The sequence below is a fragment of the Sminthopsis crassicaudata genome, chromosome 5 (genome assembly GCF_048593235.1).
Source record: "Sminthopsis crassicaudata isolate SCR6 chromosome 5, ASM4859323v1, whole genome shotgun sequence".
Lineage (NCBI taxonomy): Eukaryota > Metazoa > Chordata > Mammalia > Dasyuromorphia > Dasyuridae > Sminthopsis > Sminthopsis crassicaudata.
Window position 1 is genome coordinate 302,807,511 of NC_133621.1, and position 23,276 is coordinate 302,830,786.

A 23,276-nucleotide genomic window follows, 5' to 3' on the forward strand; every position below is an offset into this window, starting at 1 on the left:
AACTAACTCTTTTTGCAGATGATATGATGATATTCTTGGAAAAGCCCAAAGACTCAACTAAAAAATTAGTTGAAACAATAATATTAGTGAAGTAGCAGGATATAAAGTAAATCCACAAGAATCGTCAACATTCCTATATGTCACAAATAAAATTCTGCAAAGATAGGAAAAGATATCCTGATTTAAAATAACTAGATAGTATGAAATATCTGAAAGTACATCTACTAAAAAAAAGAAAAGAAAAGAAAAGAAAAAAGAAAAAAAAAAGAAAATGAAAAAGAAATGATTATGGATAACCAGTATCTTGAGGAGAATCAGAGACTCTCTCCTCTTCAGCTAAATTTCTGATTTAAAAAAGTTCAGGCTTTTGAAGGACACTACTGCTAAGAAAATTACATTAACTCTCCTCTGTTTGGTCAAACCCCAGACAAGCTTACAAGGAAATTAATCTAAGATGGAAAAACCCATTTTGTTCTGCTCAAGCTTGGATGGAGACAGATCCTTTTATGTAAGTAGCCCAAGGCTAAGGTTGACCTGAAATAATTTGGATGTCCAAAAGTGACAAGATGTCTTTCACAGCCCTTCTTTGAGATACTTACCCTTTGGGAAGGGTATATAAACTGTCATAATTGCCTTTGGTTGAAGAGAGATGGCCAAATGATCGTTCTTTTATTATTAACCTACTGGCCTTATTAATAAAATGATTAAGTTACCCCAAAACTATGTCTCTTGAACTTTTTTATTTGTCACAATACAAAAAAATTTTTTCCCTGATATTTTTTTAATTTCTTTTTTTTTTTTTTTTTTTTTTTTTTTTTTTTTATTATATATATATATATATATATTTTATAATATTATCCCTTGTATTCATTTTTCCAATTTACCCCCCCTCCCTCTATTCCCTCCCCCCGACGACAGGCAATACCATACATTTTACATGTGTTACAATATAGTCTAGGTACAATACATGTGTGCGAATATCACTTTCTTGTTGCACAATAAACATTAGATTCCGAAGGTACAAGCAACCTGGGCAGACAGATATTAGTGCTAACAATTTTCATTCCCCTCCCAGTGTTTCTTCTCTGGGTGCAGCTACCTCTGTCCATCATTGATCAACTGGAAGTGAGTTGGATCTTCTTTATGTTGAAGATTTCCACTTCCATCAGAATACATCCTCATACAGCATTGTTGTTGAAGTGTACAGTGATCTTCTGGTTCTGCTCATTTCACTCAGCATCAGTTGATTTAAGTCTCTCCAGGCCTCTCTATATTCCTCCTGCTGGTCATTTCTTACCGAGCAATAATATTCCATAACCTTCATATACCACAATTTACCCAACCATTCTCCAACTGATGGACATCCATTCATCCTCCAGTTTCTAGCTACAACAAAAAGAGCTGCCACAAACATTTTGGCACATACAGGTCCCTTTCTGCTCTTTAGTATTTCTTTGGGATATAATCCCAGTAGTAGCGCTGCTGGGTCAAAGGGTATGCACAGTTTGATAACTTTTTGGGCATAATTCCAGATTGCTAATTTCTTTTTTTTTAATTGAAGTTTTTTTTATCTTCAAAACAATGCAAGGATAATTTTTCAACATTGACCTTTGAAAAACTAAAACAAAAATAAATCCTTTTAATTCAAGTAAAATCACATCCAAATAATTCAAGAAATATTAATTGCTCATGGGAAGTCAGTGTCAACATAATAAAAGTGACTTTTTTTACCCAAACTAATTTATTCAATGCTACTCTGTTAGGGACGTTTTCTCCTACTCTGAGAATTGCCAAGTATTACAAGTCAGCTGGTAGGGTGGGGCCAGGAGGTAAAAAAGGGCTTGGCCTCTGAGGCAGGAGGTTGTGTCTTACAGGTGTTAAAGGTTCCTTGAGATGAGGAGGGGTGTGTCTCCTCTTAGGAGGAAGCACTAACTCCAGGTCTTTTTGTGGATCCACCTACACTGTGCTGAGTGAGCTGGGCACAGGGTAATCCCAGAGAGTAAATATAAATAATCAGCTTTGAGTCCATAGGCAGAGAAGGACGAGGAGAGAAGTAGAGAGAGGCAGAGATGCAGAAAGAGAAACGCAGAGACATACTTGCTTTTGTTTCCTGCTAACCCCTGCTGAGATTACCAATAAAGAAAGGCTGTTTTGCACCTTAAGATCGGCTAGTCTTCATGTGTATTTGGGGAAATCCCTAAAACTGGTAAGTATGGCCCTGGCAATCTAGAATAGTGTACATGGACAGTCCGGGACACTACTCCAACTAAATTACTAAAGCATTATTTTACTGAATTAGAAAAAAATAATAACAAAATTCATTTGGAAAAACAAAAAGTCAAGAATATAAAAGGAAATAATGAAAAAAAAATAAAGGAAGGAGACTTAGCAGTACTAGATCCTAAATTATATTATAAAGCAGTTATCTGGTGTTGGCTAAAAAGAAGAAAGGTGGATTAATGGAACAGAGTAGACATACAAGTTATAGCAACAAGTAAACATCATAACCTCTTTTTTTTTTAACAAGTATAAAGATTTAAGATTTTGGGATAAGAATTCGTCATTTGGTAAAAAAAAAAAACAGTTGGGAAAACTAGAAAGAAGTGTGGCAGAAACTTGGCATAGGACTTAAATTTACAAATTTAAGGTCAAAATGGACATATGATCTCTTTACATAAGAGAGACATTACAAGAAAATTAGAAGAGCCCAGAATATATTACTTATCAGATATATGAACAAGTTATAAATAAACAAAAGATAGAAAACAGTTTAATTACATTAAATTTTTAAAAAAGTTTTGTACAAATAAAATAAGTGTAGCCAGGATCAGAAGGAAGGCAGAAAATTGGGGGGGGGGGATTTTTATAGACAAATCTCTCTTACAAAAGTCCCATATCAAAAATGTGTCAAATCTGTAAGAATGAGCCATCCCTCAATCTATGAATAATTAAAGGAGATGAACAGACAGTTTTTCAAAGAAGAAATCAAAACAGTTTATAGTCTTATGAAAAAAAATGCTCTTAAATCATTATTGATCAGAGACATGTGTTGAAGCTAGCTCCTGTAGCGAGATGAAGGATGTGACAACATACCCTGACCCTGTAGAGAAATTCTGATTATGGATTTTTCGAAGTTTATTGATCAGAGAGACAAATACATATACTTCCAATGATCATAGGTTTGATATAAAGTACACTTTTTAAAAATTCCTATAGCCCAACAAAATCTACCATAATGTAAATGATTAAACCTCTTAAGCTCCAAATCTTGGTTACTTAGAGATGTAAGTAGTTGAGTTAACATCAGAGTAAAGCTAAGTAAATATCATTATCCCGGTATCGTTCTCCCAATACCTTTAGTTTCCTTGTGGACATTCTTTCCTGTCCTAAATTCAGCCACTAGAATTCCAGTTTATAGTATTGCCAAGCATGTCTCTGCTATTAATAAAAGAAAAGAGATGTTGGTGAGCAAGATTTAAGACCTGGGATGGATTCTTACCTCCTAGTCTACAGAAATGCAAGTTAAAACAACCTTAAGATCTTATTTAAAACCTATCAATTGATTAAAATGATTGAAGGAGAAAGTGACAAATGTAGGACATTGTTGGTGGAACTGAACTAATCCAACCATTTTGGAGAACAAGCTAGAGTTATGCCCAAAGAATTTGTAAACTACCTATACCCTCTGATCCAGTAATACCACTACTAGGTATATTCCCAAAGTGTTTAGGGAAAAAGGAAAAGAACCCTATGTCCATCAATTGGGAGTATGGAAAACAAGTTGTATTATATGATTGTGATGGAATACTACTCTACTTAACAAATTATAAGCTCAATGATCTTGGAAAAATGCAGAAAGAATTTTACGGAAAAATGCAGAAAGAATTTTATGAAATAATGAAGGGCAAAATGAGCAGAACCAAGAGAACATTGCATTGTTTTAAGAATGACTAAGTTATTTTGACTATTTTAAATACTCAAACTAATTATAAAGGACCTATCTGCATCCAGAGAAAGAATTGATAAATAGAAGTCTGTATAGACTAATTTTATATACATACACATATAAACATGCACATATGGCTATGTGTATGTATATACACTTATTTGTGTCTATTTGGGAGAGGGTAGAAAAAAAGGAGAAAAAAGAAATTTATATAATTTTTTAATTTTTTATTGTATATTTTAACAGAATAGCAAACTGCATAGTAGATTTTCAGTTTCATCTACAATTGTCTTTTTATTGTATATATTGCATATATTATTATTAATATATAATATATTATTGCAATATTGTTGTATTACAATATGCATTTTATTGTATTATATGTAATATATATTATTGTATTATATATTAAAACAATGTATTATTGTTTTATTCCATAAATATATATTAATGTAATGTAATATATAATGTAATTAATATAATGTAAGACTTCCACCATAGGAGTTGTAAAAGGAATAGGATCCATCTGGAGATAATGGTTAATTAAGCACACAAAAGCTTTGGTTTTTTCCTTTCATTTACATTTGTATATATTAATTATTGCATTATTCTCCTAAAGCATTTATTTTCTGCAATTTTTCTTAGCTGTAACCCAATTGGCTGCTGTTTCCACTTCGGGTTCCATGAAGAGTGATACTATGAAGGTCTCGATACATACATGTGGGGATTTTGTTTTTGTCTTCAGTGCCCTTGGGACCCCCACATGCTCAGGAGTCAGAGGGTCCAAACAGGTTAGTGACTTTTCTTGAACAATTCTAGACTGTTTTGTAGGAGAAGCGACACCGTCCATTCCTAGCATCCCTAGCAGCCATTCCTAGTTGCAGAGTTGATGCAGTCCATTCCCAGAATCAAAAGGTGGGAGAAGTGGTCCAGGGAAGCTGGCTGACTTTTTAGTTCCTTCTAATGGAATGATGCTTAACTGGTTTATCATCTCACAAATGGCCCTGTCTTGGTCACTCTGATACACAACATTGGCGGGTTCTGCAAAACACCTTGTTGGGGAAGAAATGTTTGGGCTGTTGTGAGCATAGCAAGAAAAACATTTAATATTGTTTGAGAAATATCTGGTGCATAACCAGCCATTATCTTTAGCTAGATTGCACTCTTTGTACAGGAGTAACAAACAACTCTCACAAAAAGTCCTCCCTGCTGAGTGTAAATATCTGAGTGCACACTGATTAGATCAAGGACGTATGTAACCTATCTTAAATTGTTTACCATCTTAGAGAGGGCGTAGGTACTATATAAATGGTAGCCATTATCATTATTATATAGAGAAGTAGATTCAATGTTGGGATCTGGATTCAAATTCTGCCTTTCTTAGTTATATGAACAAGGATAGGTCAATTTCTTCATCTATGAATTAGAGATCATAATCCTCACAGTAAGGCCATCTAGCCAGGATGACAATGGATAGAGAGCCTTTCTAGGAGTCAGGAAGATAGGTTCAAATCCCTCCCACACAACTTCTGGCTTATGTGACTAGGGATGAGGGAAGACACATAACCTCTCCGTTTCTCAGGCAGCTTTCCAGAGAGATAAATTGAACAATAGATTCTCTCAAGGGAAGAACTACAGCCTCAGGCCAGAACAAAATTCTATCCCCGTTGCACCTCCAATGTAGAACCCTCTCTTGAAAGTAGAGTTAAGCAACAGTCAACTTCTATAGTGACCATGACTTTATCTTGTATGCAGCATTGTGCCCCAGGAATCCACCACCTTTCTAGGAAATGAAAGAGAGATACCTCACTATCTCTTCCCAGGATCATTCCTGCTTATTCAATTACTTAGAAAATATTTGTATTAAGTTGTGATTTCCATTTCAATTTTGTTGTAATTCTTTTGTTCGAGATGATAGGGAAAACTGGATTGATTTATTCATTCACTTGTTTATTTTTAGTGTTAAAAAAAATTTTGTTCCAAATTCTCCTCCTCCCTCCCTTCCCTTTGCTACCCATTAAGAAGGTAAGACACATGATATCTATTATAATTGTGAAATCATGCAAAACGGGGTTGTAAGAACAAGAACAAATTCTTCTCTGGAGCTGGAGACATTTGAAGAAGTGGGGACATGGACAAATATAATGATTTTATCCTGTTGATCCACTTCCAGAGAAAGAATTGGAGTCTGAATGCCAAAGCATACTATTTTCACTTCTATTTCTTCTTTCACAATGTGACAAATATGGAAATGTGTTTTACGTGATAGCACGTATGTAACCTATCTTAAATTGTTTACCATCTTAGAGAGGGCGTAGTCAAGGAAGAAGGAAGATAGTTTCAGAACTCAACATTTTAAAAAATGAAAGTTAAAAATTGTTTTTATATGTAATTGGGAAAAATAAATTTCCATTAAAAAAAAAACTGACTTCAAATCCACCTTCAGATACTAACTATTTGATGCTGGACAAGTCACTTCACCTCTTCAGTTTCTTCATCTGTAAAATGGGGATAATAACAGCAATCATCTCCCAGGAATGTTGTGAGATCCAAATGAGATAATAATTGTAAAGGACTTAGCACAGTGCCTGGCACATAGTAGGTACTATATAAATGGTAGCCATTATCATTATTATATAGAGAAGTAGATTCAATATTGGGATCTGGATTCAAATTCTGCCTTTCTTAGTTATATGAACAAGGATAGGTCAATTTCTTCATCTATGAATTAGAGATCATAATCCTCACAGTAAGGCCATCTAGCCCAACATCTAACAGATGAGGAAATGGAAATCTAGAGAAGTATCTTAAGTCTCTCTCTCTATTTTTTTTTTTTTTTTTGGAACCTTAATTGGGGTCAACTGACTTGCCCAGGGCCACGCAGTCAGGAGATAAGTATCTGAGGTCAGATTTGAACTCAGGTCCTCCTGACTTCAGGGCTGGTGCTCTATCCACTGCACCACCCAGCTGCCCCTAGCTTAAGTGTCTTATCCAAGGTTATACCCTGAGCTGATGGTCAGTGATCTAGGAGTATTAAATTAAATTGAAAGTCTACATTTGACAGATGAGGAAACAGGAGTCACATAGGTTAGGGGGCTTTTCAAGGACATACAGAGAGCCTCAGAGGGAGGGTTTAAACGCAGGTCCCCTGACTCTGGGCCGGTGCCCCCTCCCCCTGCAGAGTGGTCTGGCCTGCTCACTGGCTCTGACGGTCCCAGGGTGTGGTGGGTAACCAGGTGGTGGGGCTGGAGCTGCAGCCAGCTGCTCTCCCCGGGACCCCCGGCCTGGAGGGGAGGCTCCCACTGGGATTCTCTGGTTTCTCGGCAGCAGAGCCGGCCTTGTGATGCCAGAAGTTCCCAGACCCAGTGCATCCCCCTGGGGCATACCCTTCAGTCCTCGAGGCCGAGTCACTCTTTCCAGTGCTCTGGTCCACAGCCTTCTATAAATGGGCATGCTGCTCTGGCTGTGGGAGAGGAGATGGAAAAGGAGAAAGTGGGAGTCGGTGAGAGGATGGGGAGGGAGGGGAATACTAAAGCGGAATCTCTGCCCATGAAGACCAGCTGGCTGGCAGCTTGTGAGCCTGTGAACGGCTGGCATGGGAGGGAGCAGCCAGAGAGCCAAGGGAGGGGACGCACATTCCCTTACTGGGCGGGTGACATAGTACAGCCGAGGGGTGGGACCCCAGCTCACAATTCTGACTCAGCTTTGGATCACTGGTTCCCCCTAAGGCCAATCACTTCTCTTTTCTGCATCTCACGTGTCTGATCTGTCAAACAGAGGAAGGAAGAAAGGAGAGATTTTGCTTCTGGAGAGAGGAGCTAATCTTGATTGGGCTAACACTGCCTCAGTTTCTAGTTTTGTAAATTGAAACTGGAGGGATCTTAGAAAGGTAGGCTGGGATCACTAGAAAAGCAGCTCACGTTCACACCCTAACTCTGCTGCTGTGGGTGACCCGCGGGGCCATTTGGACATTGCTCCTCTCACCCATCAGCTTCCCAACCTATAAGAGGAAGGTTCATTGTTGGTCAATCCATTTCCAATGGTGTCCAATGCCTCGGGATTGCATTTGAGGTTTTCTTGGCAAAGACACAGGCGAGGTTTGCCATTTCCTTCTCCAGCTCATTTTATAGATGAGGAAACTGAGGCAGACGTGGTGACACAGCTAGGAAGTGTCTGAGATTGGATTTGAACTCAGAAAGATGGATGTTCCTTCCTCCAAGGCTGGCACCTAGCTGCCCAAGTCAGGGCCAATCATAACCCTAAGACCCCTCCCAACTCTGCCAGTCTATCTAGCCAGTGCCATGCTCTCTCAGGTCCTTCCTGGCTCTAAGATATGATGGTTCTCTGGCTTGACCTCAAAGATCCCCTTAGAATTTCCTGAGGGCTCATTATGGGTCTTGTCCTGGGCACTGTCCTGTTGGGAAGAAAGAAACCAAGTCAACTTAATTAGCTTTTAGGAAGCACCTCTATGTGCCAAGGACTGTGTTTAGCAAAATACAGTGCCTGCCCTCAAGAAGCTTCCCTGTGATGGGGAAAACAACGGGCAAAGGGCTCCCCGCAAACAAGAGAAATTGGAGATATCCGAGAGAGAAGGCACCTGATGGTGGGGGTTGGGAAAGACTTCTGGAGAAGGTGGGATTTCAATTGGGGCCTGAAAAAAGCCATGGGGTAGAGAGACGGACAGGGAAGCAGACAATGAAAATGACAATAACATTAATGATACCGATCACATAGCATCTTACTATTTGCTTTAAATGTAAGCCTTAAATATAAGGTAGGTGCTATTATTAACCCCATTTTACAGGTGAGGAAACAGCATCACAGCTGGTAAATATCTGAGGCAAGATTTGAATTTGAGACACTAACACATAATTGGTGGAGTTGTGAACTGATCCAACCATTCTGGAGAGCAATATGGAAATAGGCCCATGGAAATATGTGCGTACCCTTTGACCCAGCAGTGCCTCTATTAGGCCTGTATCCCAAAGAGTTCTTAAAGGAGGGAAAGGGGGGCCGCTAGGTGGCGCAGTGGATAGAGCACCAGCCCTGAATTCAGGAGGACCTGAGTTCGAATGTGATCTCAGACACTTAACACTTCCTAGCTGTGGGACCCTGGGCAAGTCACTTAACCCCAGCCTCAGGAAAAGGAAAAAAAAAAAAAAAAAAAAAAAAAAAGGAGGGAAAGGGACCCACAGATGCAGAAATGTTTGTGGCAGCCCCTTTTGTAGTGGCAAGAAACTGGAAACTGAGTGGATGCCCATCAGTGGGGGAATGGCAGAATAACTGTGGTATATGAATGTTATGGAATATTATTGCTCTGTAAGAAATGACCAGCAGGAGTATTTCAGAGAGGCCTGGAGAGACTCACAGGAACTGATGCTGAGTGAAATGAGCAGATCTAAGAGACCATTGTACGTGGCAACAACAAAATTATACGATGATCAATTCTGATGAACGCGGCCCTCTTCAACAATGAGAGGATTCAGACCAATTCTAATGGACTTGGGATGAAGAGAGCCAAATTCATCCAGAGAGAGCACAAAGTGTGGATCACAACATAGTATTTTCACCTTTTGTTGTTATTTGGTTGCTTTTTTTTTCTCTTTTTCATTTTTTTCTTTTTGATCTAATTTTTCTTGTGCAGCATGATAATTATGGAAAAATATATAGAAGAACTGCACGTGTTTAATATATATTGGACTACTTATCATTTGGGGGAGGCATGGGAGTAAGGGAGGGAAAAATTTGGAACCCAAGTTTTTGCAAGAGTGAATGTTAAAAACTATCTTTGCATATATTTGGAGGAAAAATTATTATTAAAATTTTTTTTAAAGGTTCAGTTCTTCTGGACTCCAAATCCATCATTCTATTTGCTGAACTTTCTGTTTTCTAGCTGTAAATGGGGGAGAGGGGAGTAAGGTGTAAGAAAAGTGGGAAAGTAGGAGGGGTGCATTTGAAAGTTGTTATAGAGAGATGTTATAATGTTAATTGGAAAGTGAGGAAGGAGGGAAGTTGGCTTTGGGGAGAAATGAGATCAGGTTCAAAGATGCTGAGTTTAAGGAGTCCACGGGTATCCAGTTTGAGCTACCTGAGAAGCAGCTGGAGCCTGAAGGTCAGGAGAAAGATTAGGGCTGGGTGAACACACCTGAGAATGGCTACAAAGAGGTGATAAATGAATCAGTCTAGAGAGCTGCTGAGATTGCCACATGGCCCAGTCACTAGGAAGTCACAGGGACACACGACAGGGTCACAGGACCGAGCCCTGCGGGATGCCTGAACAAAGAGGCAGCAAAGGAGAAGAGTGGTCAGATAGAGGGGAAAGCTAGGAGAAAATAGTGTCACGAAAACCCACAGAGAAGAGATTATCCAGGACAGCAACAGTCAAAGGCAACAGGGGTCAAAAAGGACAAGGATGGAGAAAAGGCCGTTGGATTTGGCCATTAAGAGACCAGTGAGGGGCAGCTGGGTGTATGGCGTGGCGCCGATCCTGGAGCCAGCAGGACCTGTGTTCAAATTTGGCCCGAGACACTTACTAGCTGTGTGACCCTGGGCAAATTACTCAGTCCTGAATGCAAGGGTCACTCCAATTGTCTCCAAAGAGAGAGAAGGAGAAAGAGAGAGACAGACAGACAGAGATACAGAGAGATAGAAAGAGACAGAGAGAGATGGAGAGACAGAGAGAGAAAATAGAGACACAGAGGCAAAAGATGGAGAGAGAGAGAGAGAAATGGTGACAAAGAAAGAAAAGAGAGACAGACAGAAAGAGAGAGAAAAAGACAGACAGAGACACAGAGAAAGAAAAGAGACAGAGACAGAGAGATAAAAGAGACAGGAAGAGACATGGAGACAAAGACAGAGAGACAGAGAGAGAGAAAAAGAGAGACAGAGATAGGAACAGAGACAGAGAGAGAGAGACAGAGGCAGAGATAGAGCATTGATGTAGATTCCCAGCCTCTCCCTCAAAGAAGGCAGTACGATGTAATGGTAAGAATCCTGCATGGGCTGCCAGGGCACTTGGGTTTGAAACCAGGCTCTGACGAGCCATATGATCCCAGCAAGGCATTTTCCTTTTCAGCCTCAGACTCCTCATCTATAAAACGGGATGATAACCATCCGAATCCCTCTCTCCAAGGACCTCACCTCTTCACAAACCTTGCCACGCTGTAAGAATTGGGGGCAAATCATGATCAGCTCTTAGAGAAAAAAGCAAAGCAGGATGGAAGCCCGAGATGACTTTGCATTTCCATTTTCACACAGTTCCATTTCAACCATTCCTCCAATATTTAATAAAGGAGATAGATCATATGTGTAAAAGCACTTAGCACAGTTCCTGGCACATAGTAAGTGCTATATAAATGCTTATTGCCTTCCCATTTATGCAGTATTAGGTGCAGGGCTTGATCCAGCTCATTTGTCTGTGCAGAATGTTCCCTCCCTCCATCAAAACAGCTCCGGCACACCCATCATACTCCCAGACTACAAACTCTCGGGTAATCCAATTTCTCCTGGTCTTCAGAACTCTTGCACTCTCTGGGAAGCCTCCCACAGGCCTGAGATGTTAACGTCAACCCTTCTTTCTTTATTAAATCCTTCTGGGAATAGCCTAGAAGTTTTTGGGGAAGGAAGGGAGAAGAGGTTCCAGGAAACAAAGTCTTCTGAATGTTGACTGTTCCATAAAGTGGTAAAAACATTCACAGAGAAATAGGAGTTGGCTATACCTAGTTCTCTTTCTGGGAAAGGAAATTCTCCCACCTCCTTCCAACCCGCCCCTGCCTCAGCCCAGAGCCAGGACTGAGGAAAGATGCCAGGTTAGTGAATGGGCACTTGTTGTAGCTGCTAGGGAAGAGGTAAGGGACTTGGGTTGTAGGCCTACCTCTACCATTCAATCAACAAGCGTTTAGAAAGTGCCTACTAGGTGCCAGGCAGTTCTTGTTGAAGCCCCCTAGGATGAGGACAAGAGTGGGGGGAGGAGAAAAAGACTGTCATGGGCTGGCAGCATGACTTGGCAAGATGATCAATCCATCTGAGCCTCAGTTTCCCTAATCTAGAAGAAACTTCAGAGGATATTTCATTCAAATCCTTCATTTTACAGATGGGGAAACTGAGGCACAAGGTCACACAGTTAGTAAATATGAGAGAGATTTGAACCCACTTTCTCTAATTACAGTTTCTAACTCTCCTTTCTCCTCTGACATCACCTTCACCTCTCAAAAAAAATTAACCAAGAGGAAGAATGGATGGGGATATATTATTTTTAAAAATAAGCATAGTCAAAAACAAAAACAAAAAAACCACATCCCCCAGTGTCCGCATCCAGAAATGTGTCCCATCTTGTCCATCTCCTCTGTCAGGAGTAGAAAACATGCTTCAGTCCTATAGAGCCATGGCTGGTTCTTGCTTTGGTCAGTATTCCAAAGTCTTTGTTTTTCTTTAGAATGTTGATATCCAAGTATAAATTGTTTTCCTCGTTCTGCTCATGGCAATCTCTGTCAGTCCACCATTCCAGAAGTGATCTCTTTCATCATTATTCATGGGTAAAAGATATTCCATTACATTTATAGGCAATACAGGCAACCATTCTGCTATTGAGATACTCCCTTAGAATGTAGCTCTTTTCTTCCCCTCCCCCCCTTTTTTGAGGCAATTGGGGGTAAGTGACTTGCCCAGGGTCACACAGCTAGGAAGTGTTAAGTGTCTGAGGCCAAATCTGAACTCAGGTCCCTCCTGATTTCAGGGCTGGTGCTCTATCCACTGTACCAACTAGCTGGCCCCCTTCCTTCTAATAAAGGTTCAGGAAACTTGTTTTGCATCTGGTTATTCTCTCTCAGATATTATTCTCCTGCCCCATGAGTGTGTCCAACCTTCCTTTATCCCTTTTATATAAAAGTGAAGTCCATCTCATATCGATTCCCTCCCACTTCCTTTCTCTTCTTTTCAAACCAAACATGAGAAGTAGAGTTGGATCTCCCTTGTTCCTCTTTTTATATTAGTTTGTTCCTCTTTTTGCCCTTCCTTTTCATTCTTTTCTTTAAACACTCAGAACAGAACAAATCCACCCTCAGGATCTCCATATTTCTTATTTCAATGTTTCTTTGGTCCTTATGTTCCCATCTTAAAGTTCCTACACAACCTTGGCCTTTTCATCAGAAATGCTTGAAAATCTTCCATTTCACTAAAGAACCACTTTCCTCGCTGCAGGATTATACTTAGATTGTCAGGATCAATTATTCGTGGGCATTAAGTTTGACTTCTGGAATATTGTGTTCCAAGATCTTTGATGGTTTTTAGTAGAAGCTGCCAGGTCTTGTGTGATATCGATTGAAGTTGCTTAATACTCAAACTCCTTTCTGGAAGCTTATAGTATTTTTTTCCTTTCTAACTTGACTTTGCCTTCTTGCTTGAATAGATCTGAATAATTTTCATTTCTTAAAGTCTAAAATGTAGGCTTTTAAAAAATGCAACCATGTTTTTCAGAGAATCTAAAGAATCAAATTGTTTTTGACCTATTTTCAAGATTAATTGTATTTTATGTTAGATATTTTACTTCTATTTTTTCCTTTTTGATTTTGTCTCATATTTCTACTTTTGAATAGTCATTGATTTGTTTGGCCTACTCCAATTTTCAGCGAGGTGATTTTTTTGAGTTAGATTGGCCATTTTCTGTTCTAAAGCATTTTAGTGTCTTTTCAAATTTTCCTTGAGGAACTTTTGTTTCATCTTTAAAAATCTCTTGCTTCATTTCTCAAGTAAGAGAGACAGACCACCGAATTACCCAAGAGGAAATTTCCTAAAATTTCTAGGGAGGTAGAAATCAGCAAACTGTTGAGCTGGCTTCCGCTACATAATTGTTCTTGCATGTCTGTTCTTTTCCTCTATGGAGTAAGTTTCTCAAGAGTGGTTGGAGCCACACTGTTGAGCTGGCTTCCGCTACATAATTGTTCTTGCATGTCTGTTCTTTTCCTCTATGGAGTAAGTTCTCAAGAGTGGTTGGAGCCACACTGTTGAGCTGGCTTCCGCTACATAATTGTTCTTGCATGTCTGTTCTTTTCCTCTATGGAGTAAGTTCTCAAGAGTGGTTGGAGCCACTCGTCTGTCCCCTTCCCAGAAGAAAGATTCTCTTCTTTACCCAGTTTCTCCCCATCATCTCCCCTCCTTTCCAGTGACACACAGAATAGGTCAGCATTCTTCTATAGCAGTAGCAGAGACTTATGCAAATATTGCAGGTTTGAAATAGAGGTTACCTGATGGTGGGAATTTTAGGCTAAAGGAGATAGGTTACAGGCTGAAGTAGTTTTGTGTAGAGCTGGGACTCAGGCCCATTCACTCTTTTAAAAAAAATTTGCATATATTTTGCCTCCATTCTTTTTTTTTTTTTTTTTTTTTTTTTGCTGAGGTAGTTGGGGTTAAGTGACTTACCCAGGGTCACACAGCTACGAAGTGTTAGGTGTATGAGGTCAAATTTGAACTCAGGTCCTCCTGACTTCAGGACTGGTGCTCTATCCACAGCACCTCCTAGATACTCTAGATCCATTCACTCTTGACCCCTACCCCTCCTCCCTACTAAGTGGTAGAGAGAAATTTAATGATGAGAATATAGGGGATTTAAAGGAGAGCGGAGAAGAGACTTTGGGATAAGGGTTGGAAGGGAGGATACCAGGACTAGAGGCAAGAATTATGAAAGTGGAGAGATTCATTATAATGGCAGATACCAGCATGGGGAAGAGTGGGATTGGAGGGGAGAAGAGTATGGTGAGGAGAGGGAGACTGGGATGAAGAGCAAAACTAGGGAAGGACAGGAGCTGAGACTAGAGGGGGAAATGGGAAATCTGGAGAGATGGGACAGGTGAAAGAAAGGAGAGGGCCTCCAATTCTAAAACTACCACCCTTTCCACTCTACCAGACTGAGAGCTGGGGCACAGAAATGGAGGGGAATGAGATGGAAGATGAGGCTCTGGGGAGGGAGACTGAAACAAGGTAACACAATGCCATTCAAGTGCTTGGGAGTGGGGGATGATCAGATTCAAAGGAACGATCCCCATATTCTTAGAGCTACTAAATAGGGCTCAATGACAGAGGCCACTGAGAATCTGAGGATGGCTTCCAAGAAGCTCCTGTTTTTGTGATTGGGCCGATGCCAAGAGGGCCTAAACCCTTCAAGCATCCAGAGCAGGAGCCAAAAAGAGAACCTCCAGTCATAGCTGGTACCATACCGGAGAGCCAACCAGCATCCATCGCAAGTCCTTGCTGGGAGATTAAAAGTAGAGAGAGACATTACAATTTAATATTTAAACAGCATGTTTAATATTTATACAGTGGGGCAGAATTAGTCCCTTTATGAGCTAAGGATCCCAGAAACATTTCACTGCTCAGTGATTCCGGACACGGCTGGAATGTTTATTAAATAATTTAATGACGTACATGCTGAGTCCTGCATCCCCAAACCTGCCACTACATGGCCTTTGCCAAAAGAAAATAAAAAGGTGAGGGGGTAGGTAGGGAAGTCGCTGTGATTTCTTTTGTACACATGCTTAAGTATCGATGCCCTACACACCTTGGGAACAGAGCCTACTTCTAGAAGGAAAGTAAAAAGATATTAGCTCTGGAGTTGGCCCCAGGAGACCGACCCACCTATTTTGCAGAGGAGGAAATGGAGAAATGTCTTGTATAGAGTCACCTAGCCACAACTCCTCCCTCTCCCACACCATACCACAGCCACATGGGATGATGTGCAGGGACTGGGTTCAGCCAAAGTCTGTGCAAAAGGCTCATCGGCGCAGTAGATCACTTGTCCTCATGCTAATATCCTTCTCTGCTGCCTCCTTTTATCATAAGGGCTCTGAACGATTATTTCACTGGGGCCTAGAGGAGATGCACCTTGAGTCCATCTTCAGTACAAGGGTTGGGGAAGAGTAGCCATAACTCCGCCATTAACTCCCAGTTGGGCTAACTCCTCACCTCCCTGAGCCTCCGTTTCCCTGTTAAATGAAGAGGTAGATGAGATGAATCTGAGGTCCCCTCCAGCTTTAGAGCTGGATGAAGTGTGGAAGACCCGTGGAGGACCAACTTCACAAGGTCACGGACCATTCGCCATTTTGTGTGTTCGTCCCCCTCAGTGCTCAGCCCTTTCTACGAACATCCTAGTTTGAACCTGATCTCAAACACTCCTGAATAACCTTGGGCAAGCATCTAAATTCTTGCGGCTGCTAGTTTCCTTCTTGGAAAATGGCCACGATTCCCCAGGAACTCCTTGAGTGGAGACGCTACTGTAAAGGAAGCACTTTTCAAACTTCCATAGCTGACAGGAACAGGGGATAGATACCAATAAGGAAAGGTGGGCTCTGAAAAGGAGGCACAAGTTAAAAAACAACGATCTGGGTCAATGGGGTGACAGGGCAGCTTCCAGAATATTGCCCAGTCCTCTTGGGAAGACTATGGCCCGGGGGATAAGAGGGTACAAATGGATATGTATCAGCACGATGGAAGGGAATGCCTGATTGATGAGCTCTCCCATCCATTGATGTATTATTGACTAAAGGAAGGACCGAGAATATCTTTGTGGCTTGGGGAGGACAGAAGAGAGATCAGGGGGAAAAGCACACTCCTCAAATTTGTGAGCTTGGGTAGACCCAAAGCAAGGCAGAGGGAGCTCAGAAGTAAAAGGCTTTAGGGCAAAGTGATGTCAGTGGTTGGTGCAGTGGGTAGAGCACTAGCCCTGAAGTCAGGAGGACTTGAGTTCAAATCTGATCTCAGACACTTAACGCTTCTTAGCTGTGTGATCTTGGACAAGTCACTTAACCCCATTTGATTCAGCAAAAAAAAAAAAAAAAAAAAAAAAAAGATGGTGTCAGTGGAGATGGTGAGCTATTCCCTGGCACACTGGGGTTTGCTACCAACAGATCTGCATACTGAGACCTCCATCTTATTTTTCTAGTCTCTGAGCCTTCAAACTTCTTCCATCCTACCCATCATCAGTGGAAAGGGAAGGCAGAACTGAGGTTCTGGGTCACAAGCACAGAAACTACAATTCTAGGGGATCTGAATTTTCCCCACTGACTCCCTAAAGCATCCTGCAACATCCTGTTTCTAGGAGAAGTCCCAGAGAGCCAGAGAAGAAGTGAGTCTTTTAGTTGGGAAATACTTAGACTTTTGGGAAAGAGGTCAAATCATATTAGGACATTAACGGCTCCAGACAGTAACAGATGCATCAAGATATCTCAGCTCACGTCTGGAAGATAAGAAGCCACCAGGTTTCCATAGGCTTAGGAGTCTGACTCAGCTGAGATAAACCAGTTCGGGCCGACCACCGAATCCCTGAAAGAGATGTGGAGTGCCTGGCCAGCTCACACTTGTTTATTATGCTCAGTCTAAAGTTGTTTCCATCCAGCTAAATCTGATTACAGCCTCAGTTCAATCATTTAGAGGCAAGTATGTTGAAGTATTTCCCCAGGCCCTGTTGAGTTCTCACTAGCTCATTCTCTGGGAGGATAAAAGAGGCAGCATTGAGCCTGGAATTAGTCTGACTAGGAGATTGAGTTTAGACGGTGGTCTGGAAGGAGAGAGTCTGGCTGGAGGCTCCAGAAGCTTCCCAAGAAACCTGCTCACAGAGGAAAAGATTTTACAGAAAAGAGATCTCCTCCCATAGATGGATTATAACTTAGAGACGACAGGACTTTACATTTTGGCACCCAAAGTGGGGCCAGGACTTATTCTGAGCCCTTCAGAGGAGCTAGCCCGGACCTTCACAGGGGGAGAAGGGTTATCTCTATCCAATATTCTCAAAGCTTCAAAGAAAACAAAAAAATGTGGATTTGAAGCCAAAAGACCTCAGGAGTCAATTAGTACCCTCGTTTTATAGATCAGAGAACTGAAGTACAAAAAGTGAGGTCCCAAAGGGAATAAGTGGCAGGGCCAGAATTTGAAACGAGGTCTCTCCATTCAGATCCAGAGCTTTTTATCCTTTCTCTCACTTTTCTAGCAGCTTTTCAAGTGGTGGAACCCAGAACTGGGCTGCCTCCCTCCTTGCCCCTTGGCTCTCCAACCAACAAGGGACCACCATCCATGCTCTTCTTCCACTGTACTATCTTGGGGCCAGTCTCAGTCAGGATCCAGAATCTAGCAACTGGAAAAGATTTTCCATGTGACACCTATAAAAAACAATGCCAAAAACCCTCCCGGACCGGTAGGTGTCATGGAACCATGAAGGACAAGTTGGATCACGGCCAGCTTCCTCTTAGAAAGAATCTGGAAGATTCAGGTTCTACTGCTTAGTTGTCAACCAAACCCATCAGGAAATAAACTCAATTGTGAGGGAGAGGAGAAAGGCAAAGCTCGATGAGATAGATGAACAGGAATAAAGACAGGCTAGAGCTCTAGAGGCAAGGAATGAAACATGGCGGCAGGGAATGTACACGACTCTATTGAAGAAAATTCTCAGCTGGCTCCCTTCTCTTCTGACCTATGCTTTCACTCAATTCTTTTCTATCCTCCTTCTCCACCAAGTAATCCATGAAGGAGGCACGGGGCAGGCCTGCAACTTGATAAACTTTCTAATAATGATGGAGCCTCCATGCAATGGGAGTAGGAAGATCAATTCATGACTCCACCCCTCATCACCCTTTCCTTCTCAAAAAACCCTCAAAAACCCAGTAGTAGAAAGTGAGCTATATCATATTGGACACTCTCTTTTCACATGGAACTCACAGAAAAGCACCAAGTTGCGGCTCTTCTGTAGGTTCTCATCCACTTCGAAGCACAACTCATGAGCCCCCACTCATGTACCATATTTGTACCAGGGGCAGGAGGAAGAAAAAGAATAATAACTTTGGTAGGGGAGCAAACCCTGAAGTTGAGACAGGTATCCAGGTTACATATTAACCAGAATTCTCTAGGAAGGCAGGGGTGAGGCACTGGATGCCCCCAACTCAAGGTCCTGGCCATTTGGCTCTCCTCCTGGGCACCCGGGGGATGACTTCTCTCATGCAAGCAGATTTAAATTTTTTCCAGTAGTCTTTTGACTACTTCTGAGTTCTAAGCCTCAGAATATTTTTCCCCTTCTAAATATATATTAAACATATCAACACATTTGGATGTTCAGAATCAGGAACCGAGAAGGGAAAGGTCAAGCTTAGCCTCCAAAACCTGACAGTCAACTTTCAGGAGGGACCTAAGGGCAGACAAGGTCAAGTACGGCATTCTTAGCTTCTCAAGGGGTGGGTGCCACAGGGCACCGGAGACATAGTGCAGATCAGGAGGAATTAAAAGGGAAGACTTGATTGGTGGGTGCTGGTTTTGCTCAACTGGTGGTTTTTTCCTTCTTTCTTTTTCATTCCTGGTTACGAGGGGTGGCTTTCTGGGAGACAGAAAGGAGAAGGAAACATTGGGGAAGATAATTTGTGGACCAATGCAGAACCAAGAAGGGATGGAGGATAGGGACCAGACTTGTGAATTCCTTGGCATCCGAACTCCTGGGCAAGGAAGTCTCTACTAATGCACATTGATACTCCTGCCACTTACATGTTTGGGGGGGCTTATGTATAGACACTGCAGGGTTAATTAAAATAACTTGTCCAGGATCGTACAGATAGCATAGGAGAGGTGGTACTTCCTGGTCCCCCAGACCAACTTATCCCCCTCTTATTTTTCTATCATTAAAAAAAGGTCTAGATTAAAAATTAAAATTAAAATTTAAAAAGGTCTAGATTAAAAATTTAAATTTAAATTTAAAAAGGTCTAGATTAAAAATTAAAATTAAAATTAAAAAAGGTCTAGATTAAAAACTTTAATTAAAATTAAAAAGATAAAAGTAAAATTTTAAAATTAGGGAGATACTCAGGGAAAGCAATGGAGAAATCTTATTGAGAAGCCCCTGAAGACCACAAAGAGGCTCTCTCTCAACACAATGACGGAGCCCCCATTTACCATCCAGATGTTCAAAGAGACACCTATGTGAGTGCTTGATTCTGGAGGGCCGTTCCAGATTGGAAATGCCAAATAAAGAAAGGTTTGCAAGATCGCAGCCCCCAACAAAATCCAGGAGAATGGCACCCCACTGTAGCTGACATATCTTTGTCCAATTGGATGGTCTGCTTGGATGGAGGATGCTTCAGAATGCCTTGGATTTGATGCAGCTTTTTCTTGTGAATCTAGCAAAATCTATGGGGAAAATTTGCTCAGTGAGCTTCCAAGACGACCTGAAAGTGAGGGTTCATGACAGGGGATTGGGGAGGAACATCCATCAAGTTTAAGGAGCCTCCTAGCAATAAGCATGACAGACCTCTTGTAGCAGCTGGAGCATTAGAATCGGAGTAGGGACCTGTGTTCAAATCCTGCCTCAGGCACTTATTAGCTCTATGTCAAGTAATCCTCTAAGAGCCAGTTTCCTTTCCTATGAAATGGACATAATATCCCTGAGCTGTTGTGAAACTCAAATGAGATCATGGAGAAAATTCAATTTACAAAGTCGAAAGACGAGGACTTGTTGTTGTTATTATTATCATATTTTTCTCTTGTTCTTACTTGATATATGGAAGAGAGAGAATATTTTAGGGATTTTGCCAGTCTCACCTGAAATGCTCCCTCCCTATCCCAAAAGTTAGTGGCTGACCCCATGTCAGTTGACGCAAGTCCACTCCACAAAGCGAGGATGGGAGTGAGATAGGGGAGAAAACAGGGAGGCTCTCCCCACTTGGGTACTCCAAAGCTCAACCCCCCCCATGTGAGTTCCTGCTGCCAGTCTTCAAAGAGCCAAAGAAGACGTGTTCATCTCAATATTCAGAGAGACCTGGAGAGTGGAAAACCTCAGAAGCTTTTGGTCTCTATGACTTCAAGAATAACCTTTTCTCCCTCTTATCTCATGGGCAATCTCTTCCTACATTGGGTACTTTTTTTTTTTTTTTTTTTGCCTTCCTCACTCTGAACCAGCTTCCATTCTCTGACCTAATTGTCTGTGTGTGTGTGTGTGTGTGTGTGTGTGTGTGTGTGTGTGAAGCAACTGGGGTTAAGTGACAAGGCCACAGAGCCAGAAAGTGTTACGTGTCTGAGGCCGCATCTGAACTCAGGTCCCCCCAACTCCAGGGCCAGTCTAGCTGCCTCAGTTCTCCGATTTCTTGTGACAAACATCTCCCTTTCTTCCAAGCCAACGGCCTTTTCCTCCAGTCTGTTCTTGTGGAGACTCACAGTCCCAATTGGCAGATGGGTACCATTCGGGGCAGATGGAGGAAGATGGTCCATCACTTCCCACCTCCAGCCCAGTCAGAACCCCCTATCCGTGGAAGATCCCATGTTCTTTAGCTGGAATGGACCTTCCATCTCAGGGGGCCCTTTCAGTAAAGAGGGCGCAGAGTGTTGAGCCAAAGCTTTCTCAAGGGGGCAGGTTGCCAGGAGTCCGCTTCAGCTCTTCAGAGGTACATCTTCATGATCTCTGAGGTCATAGGGCAATAGCGGGAGTAGAGCCGGGCCAGCAGTACCTTAGAAGTGATTTCAAAGCTGACGCTCTGGCTCTTCTTGTTCCACACGTGGACCGCGTAGGTCTTATTCAGCAGCGTGTGGAATTCCTGCGAGCTGATGTCCTCGAAATACCTCTTCCAGTTTTGCCACGTGATGGGGTAGAAGGCTTCCTGGGGCAGGGCGTGGACCTCTCTGCAGCTCCGGCGATCCTGAAGGCTCTGACTCCCGCACCACTTTTTGAAGACGCGGGTCAAGAGCTGGGGGCCCTGGTGGCCCCAGATCCACCCGTTGTAATTATCCACAAAGTCCTGCATGCAGAGCTGCATGAACTCGTGTCTGGGCTCGAAGGCCAGGAAGGCCCCATTGAGCACGTACTTGGACTGGATGCCCAGGGCGTTGGTGAAGTTCTTCAGATTTTTCAGGACGATGAAGTCCGTATCCAAATAAATTCCCCCAAACTTCCACATGAGGGCTATTCTGGCAGCGTCCGAAAGGGTGGGGAGCAGGTATGGATGCCATCTTTGGTGGAAAAAGGCGTACCAGCTGGCTAAAGGGGTGCCCTCAAAAAGGTCAGTCAGGTCAAGTGGCCGGAATTCCACGTTGGGGAAGCAGCTCAGCAGCGAGATGCCCAAGTGCTTGGGGAGGCTAGAGTTCCTACCATGCAGACCCTTCATGAGCACAACAATCCTGGTACCGGGGTGAGTCCTGGAGGCAGACTCCACCGAGCACATGAAAAGGAAGTTGGGGTTGGTCCGGTCGGAAGTTTCCACAAAGAAGATGTTCCCTGATGGATCAGGGGGCTCATCCAGGATCGGAGGAGGAGCTGAAGAAAGGACGAGGGGGCACTTAACCTCAAGAGGCAAGCTGTGTAGCTGACCCTTGTATTTCGATTCTGCCATCCAGTAGATCATGATGGAGATGAGAAACATGAGCTTGAAAGTAATGGCTAACAGTGTGCACACTCTCTGGTTGGTGGACCCTCGGAGGAACTTCAGCACATATATGGGCTGCTTGGACATGGTCTCCGACCATAGAGAAGGCTTCTGAGAAGAACTGAGGGATCTGTAAAAGAAGTCACACGGTGAGGAAAGGCTCCCTGAAAGTCCAAGGCAAGAGACATTCGTTTACGACAAAATTATAGTTGGGCTCTGTTAGGCACACCATCACCCATGACTACTAGTGACAGTGGGCCTTTCGGTACCATTTTAAGGATTTCAATGCGTTTAACATGTGTAAAGGGGAAGGGATTCGTTGCTTCTTCCCTCCCGCTCCCCAGTCCAGCAGATGAAATTTCAAGTCTTCTGAGGAAAGTGAGAGAAACCACGAGAGATTTGTTCCCTCTCCTATCTGTGCAATCAGGATTGATTGAATTAGAGCAAAGCTGGCCATTGGTTGGTTGGAACACTGACCATACCCATGGTGTGCCTTTAAAATCAAGGTTATCAAGCACACAGGTGGTGCAGTGGGTAGAACACCCGCCCTGAAGTCAGGAGGACCCAAGTTCAAATCTTCCTAGCTGTATGATCCTGAGCAAGTCACTTAACCCCAATTGCCTCAGGAAAAAAAAAAATCAAGGAATACTCTAGGGAATAAGATAAGTTACCTCTGAGAAGTGACAAGCTGTGTAAGGTCAAATTAATGGTAAAATGATGGGTTTTGATTATTGATTGACCAAAAAATATTCTTCATAAGCCCCCAGTGAGGAAGGTATAAAAAAATCTTGATCTTAATGATCAGATAAAGATCTAGTTCTGTGGGCGCCATATTTTGGCAAGGCTCTGGGGGGAGGGTAATGAAAAGTGAGGAGAAAATTGGACGCGGGAAGAAGAGGAAGCAGAACCGAGCAGTTCAGCTTAGAGAAGGCCGTTGGGAGGAGTGCACATGC

The 23,276-nt window shown here is 42.3% G+C and overlaps 1 protein-coding gene across 3 annotated transcripts in view; it reads right to left on the reverse strand.

The window, feature by feature from the left end:
* Window positions 1-15,223: 15,223 nt before the first annotated feature.
* The window catches only part of A4GALT (alpha 1,4-galactosyltransferase (P1PK blood group)), a 37,226-nt gene continuing 29,173 nt past the window's right edge, over window positions 15,224-23,276 (reverse strand). For all 3 annotated transcript variants that reach the window (XM_074271880.1, XM_074271879.1, XM_074271881.1), the window contains exon 2: window positions 15,224-22,453. In XM_074271880.1, coding sequence (XP_074127981.1) covers window positions 21,343-22,410 — 1,068 coding nt within the window. In that variant the 5' untranslated portion in view covers window positions 22,411-22,453 and the 3' untranslated portion in view covers window positions 15,224-21,342. The remainder of the gene's footprint in view (window positions 22,454-23,276) is intronic.